This window comes from Gavia stellata, chromosome 18 (genome assembly GCF_030936135.1).
Source record: "Gavia stellata isolate bGavSte3 chromosome 18, bGavSte3.hap2, whole genome shotgun sequence".
Classification (NCBI taxonomy): domain Eukaryota; kingdom Metazoa; phylum Chordata; class Aves; order Gaviiformes; family Gaviidae; genus Gavia; species Gavia stellata.
This window is the reverse complement of record NC_082611.1, coordinates 8618767-8623669: the sequence shown is the minus strand read 5'-3', so window position 1 is coordinate 8623669 and position 4903 is coordinate 8618767. Positions and strand designations below refer to the sequence as shown.

Sequence of the window (4903 nt, the reverse complement as noted above, 5' to 3'; positions counted from 1 at the left end):
TTATGCCTTCACCAGAGACTGGAATTCTGTCAAGGAAGAAAACGAGAAAGGCAGGGAATAAAACTAGATGAAAGTGGTTTTTAACATCTTTAGAAAAGATAGATAAAAATGACTTAAACTCCTAGCCATGGAGGGCTCCCAAAGTTATTGTAACACTGCACAAGCTACTGCTAAACTGAGATGCTGGGGGCGTAACAGATTTTTCACTCCTTAAAAAGAGTAAGTGCAGAGAGTAGGAGTGCGTCTGTAAATTCATATTTGTGGGAAATCCTGAGTTAAAGGTAAACTGTCTTTAATCCATTACAAACTCTGATAATAGCCAAGGAAGCAGAGAGTGAATTAGGTCGAGCCTGTAGCTTTTAATATGAGGGATTTTTTTGATTTTGTTATTCCACATTAAAAATATCAGTAGTGATGTAATTTCAGATTGGGAGATTCGGTGGTTAAGGGCTAAGACCTGCATAAGATAATGCCCTGTTTGGGGCTCATAAACAGAAGCTGCAAAAGCTGCTGCTAAAGCAAATTCCTCCAACTGTGTATCTCTCTCTCCTCCCAAACTCTGGCTAAGATTAGCACGTGTGTCTGTTAGAGTTATTGCCACCTGTCCTAGTTCAGCTGAGACAGCCCTGTTTTCAGTGACTTCATCTCTAATATGTGATGCATAATGTCCTATTTTCCTTTGCTGCAATTGAAATATCCTCGCCAGTTCACATGATCCCTGTGAGGTTTTCTTTAGGAATTTGATTTAATTTCTCGTAGAAGGACTGCCCAGTGAAATTTGCACTTAACAGATACTTCTCCAGCGCAAAATTCTGTGCTGCATTGCAGCAGTTCTAGCCTTGAAAAACAATACCAGTCTTATTTTACATTACTGAATTAACCACTCAGTAATATTGGCCAATGCCTGATAGTGGTAGATGAAGAAATAAGCTTATGTAGGTGGAAGTGTGTTTAAAAATGAAAGTGTCATATGCCCAGAAGTGCACAGCATCCATTGCCAAAATGGAAATTCAAAGAATGAATAGGTGTTCAGGATGTTTTAAAAACCTGCCACATTGAGTCTATGGATCAGACACACAGCAGAATTAACCCCAATAAGAATTAATAAGCTACTATTATTGATTGGAAGAACAGATTCTACATTGGGCCTAAATATGCTGTTGCTAGAACAGAGACCAAATGGGAATAAAGCTATGAAAATAAAGCAGTATTCGCTAGTATAAAAATTGTGGCAGGAAGTACCAGGCCAGAGTACTTGGATGTCTTCTTCATGCCACAGTTTAAATGCAGCCCTAAATGCATGCATTTTTAAACACAAGTTTTATGCAGTTTCCAGAAGTCTTACCTTCCACTCCAATTTTGCCATCGCCATCAGTGTCACCTACAGCCAGAAAAGCCTTGGTCTCTGCGGAGGTGAGGACTCTGGCACTTGAAGAGAAATTCTTCAGAAACAGCCTGAAATAGAACAAGGTAGAATACTGTGCTTGAGTTTTATGCTGTGAAATGTCCTCAGCATATTGTTATTTCTGGTTTTCTTAAACCCATGCCAAAAACCCCATAAGGTAGTGCCTGCTCTTATTATCTGAGGAAATCCACACAGATGCAAGGAAAGACAAGGAATTGTGTTTTATTTTTAAAATAACAGCAAGTTTCTTCTAGGAAAGGTTTACATTGTTCAAGGTTCAAAGGTTTACATTGTTTAAAGAAATACAGCAGCTGAACAGTACTTACTGAAGCTCCTCTTCTTCGATGAAACCACTCTTGTCCTGATCAAGGATTCCGAAAACTTTCTTTATCTGATCAGGAGTTTTGGTTGATAAACCAACCGTGGAGAAGAAAGACTTGTAGTTGAAGGAATCATCAGCTGGAAGGAACAGAGTTGTTTAAATATTTTCCTTGAAGTTGCTACTACTGTATGTATTCCTTGGGAATATGTATGTCTTTTCTTAAGTATCAGCCTGCTCCTCTTTCTCTTGTTCCCCAGTGTAGCAAAAAAGAAGGCACAGTGGATAATTTCCCCTTTTAATCACTCTGTGCCTGTGGTCATATATCCTTTCAGCCAGTTTGAAGTTTTCTGCTACAATGCACATTCTGCTAAATCAGGATTTATGCAATGTGTCACGTGCAATTAATAATAAATATTTAGAGGGTGCTACTGTGGCCTACAGACCAACTCCTATAATCCTTACTTAATTTTCACTTAGTCGTTACTTTGGTGAAGAATTTGGTAGAAAAGTAAGAGTCAGACTAACTCTTTGAGAATTTGGAAAATTGGCTTGATCTTGCCGAGGAACTCTTAGGAGAACTGAAACTGGTCATTGCTTCACAAATGACACTTCGGTTCTGCAAGCTGAGGCTTTCCTTTTTGAAGGAAAAGGCTAACACTTTAAATATAAGTCTTTAATAGGTTTAAAAATTGATAGAGTTTAGAGTTAAGCCAGCCCTAACTGAAACAGCCCTTTAATTGCTGCTCTGTGTTTTGGGGAATGTTACCCACCAAATAACCACTTGTGAGACTTTCTGAATTCAAGGGGCTATACTGCAATGTAGCTAGAAAGAGATCTCACGGGGAAGGAATCTAAGAGGAAAATGATAGGCATGTCATCTTAAGACATAAAAATGATATGTATCTTCTGGCTGCAGAGAGACCATTCCTTACCCTGGCAGCTGGAGAGAGCAGACTCAATATCTTTAGCAGAAAGGATGTCAGTGATGGCCATTGTTGAACTGTAAAATAAATTAAATGTGAGCTACTTAGTCATTAAAATGACTTCTCTACCTCTTTCATGGCTCTATTTGAAGTTGCTGCTGTGACAGTATATGATAGGGGAGACATTATTCATCTAATTGTAAGTGGAGCATAGTGTAACAGATGTCTGCAGCAGGTGCTTCCACTTAAAGCTGGGTAATGAGGGAGGAATTCTGCATGCGGCAGTGTGGGGCTTCAGGAAGGTCTGATGCCTGTACTGCACTGGGAGAGTGAATCAAAGGTGTCTAGCACCACAAAACTTCATGACTTCTGGAGGTGGATTATTACTCAATTAAAATCGGCATGTATTTACAGCATACATAAAAGATAAGGCTCACTATGTCCCCTAGAACTATATCTGGAGTAATGTAATTGGAATTTTAAAAATCTAGTATTATTATCAATAAATGTAGTGATCTTTTCAAAGAATGAAAGAATAGTGTAGAATAAGTAATAATAATTTTACTAATTTCAAGGAAATCTAAATTTGGAGAGTTCCTCCTCTGTTTAGTTGCAACAATAAATGTAACTACGCTATAAATTTGGCTTGCTGGGCTGCTGCATCATTAAAAGACTACATTTCATGATAGCTTTATTAAAAAGTTTTCTTAAGTATGTTGTGGTATTTTTTTTTAATTCCATGTTGGTGATAATAAACCAGATTTTTATCCAGATTTTGGCATTTCAGTATATTGATGTGCTTAGAACAGAGGTATTGAGACTTAATAGTTGTTCCTAGTAGAGTGGAGGAGGTGTTTTCTTCTGATACAGCAGCATTTGACAAAAGATACTCTTTGTCCCATTCAGCCACCAAGAGCTGCAATAGTTTGCCAATGTAATATATATCGCTTAAGAAAATGCTACAAGGCCTGAATTTCTAGTCAATTTTTTAGTGTGAACATAGTATCAATGCATTTACAGTTTGGTAAACTGCACACACCAGTGCAGACTGGTCACAATTTAAAACTTGCGACATTACTGTAAAGTAGCTTCATGTTAATGAAGAAGGAGAACTAAGACATAGAAAAGTTACCCTTGAAAGCCACAAGAGAACAGATATATCTTGTCATGAATCCCTAACTGATCTTCAACAACATCATTCTTCCTGTGTAAGCATGGAAAGCAGCATTCATGAGAAGGAAATCAATGCTGGTAACCATTTTTAGTCTGTGCGCTGGTTTGAGATCTACACACAGGTTTAAACTTTGCCTAAAATATGAAATGGCTGCCTCTGTACCTATTGGTTTGCGGCAGAGGAAATTGTCAATCATTTCAGTCCCTTTCTGAATATCTCAGAAGGTGTAAGGAGACAGTGGGACAAATTCACACTGATGGCAGCGGGTACTTCTCCAGCTAAGGCAGATGAGTTACTTTTGTTTTGCTAGCAATTATTTTGTCCCAGTGTCTTCTTGTGCAAAGTATTTCCCCCTCTCAGCAATAGGCAAGATAATTTGGAGCTCTGCCATTCACCTAATTCTCACTGCTGACAGGATTAAAAATGGGGAAAAGTTGAAGGAAAACCTAAAAATCGCAGCATTTTTTACAAAGGGCATTGTTCCTGTCTTTTTCCATCCTGTGATCTGAATGCTGATTCTATTCTATGTTAGCTTGTAAAGATATGACATACTGGAAGCTGATAATAGATATTTTAATTGCATAGGCGCTTTCCATTTAGGGAGCATTTTGCTTTTGTGTTCCTTTTTCTGAAAGCAGAGTATCTAATCAGCTTACCTTTGTGGTCTTCTTGACTGGATAAGGAAGCAATCTGGTTGGGAGGAACGTACTTGCTGTGCGTCTCCAGCAGAGCTGAGCTTGCATATATATACTTTAAGTTGTATACCATATACAGATTTTAGATTTCGGCGTCACGAAGGGGGAATGGTGTCAAATGAACTTGCCTAACTAATCATCTTGCACTATTTTTATCTCAAGAGAATACATATGATATTTGCAAATGAAACAAGATAAGTGGCCAGATAGGCGAAAAGGACAGAGTCATATTAAATTTCTTCTGATTTAAGCAGAAAATACCAACTTCTCCATATGATGTAGGGCAGGAAAAACCCCCCACTATCTGATATGCTTGATCCAAGGAGTCTGATGAAATGAAGCACTACTAACTTCTGAAGAGATGCCTTTAATGAATGTTTAAAT

General features: G+C 38.1%; 1 protein-coding gene across 1 annotated transcript; it reads right to left on the bottom strand.

Moving 5' to 3' along the window:
• LOC104254247 (parvalbumin, thymic) lies at positions 1–4592 on the bottom strand. The gene is given in 7 exon segments (XM_009807941.2): positions 1–26; positions 1346–1455; positions 1732–1864; positions 2660–2727; positions 4481–4515; positions 4517–4562; positions 4564–4592. Coding segments are annotated over 7 exon segments (447 nt in total).
• Between the last annotated feature and the right edge of the window lie 311 nt (positions 4593–4903).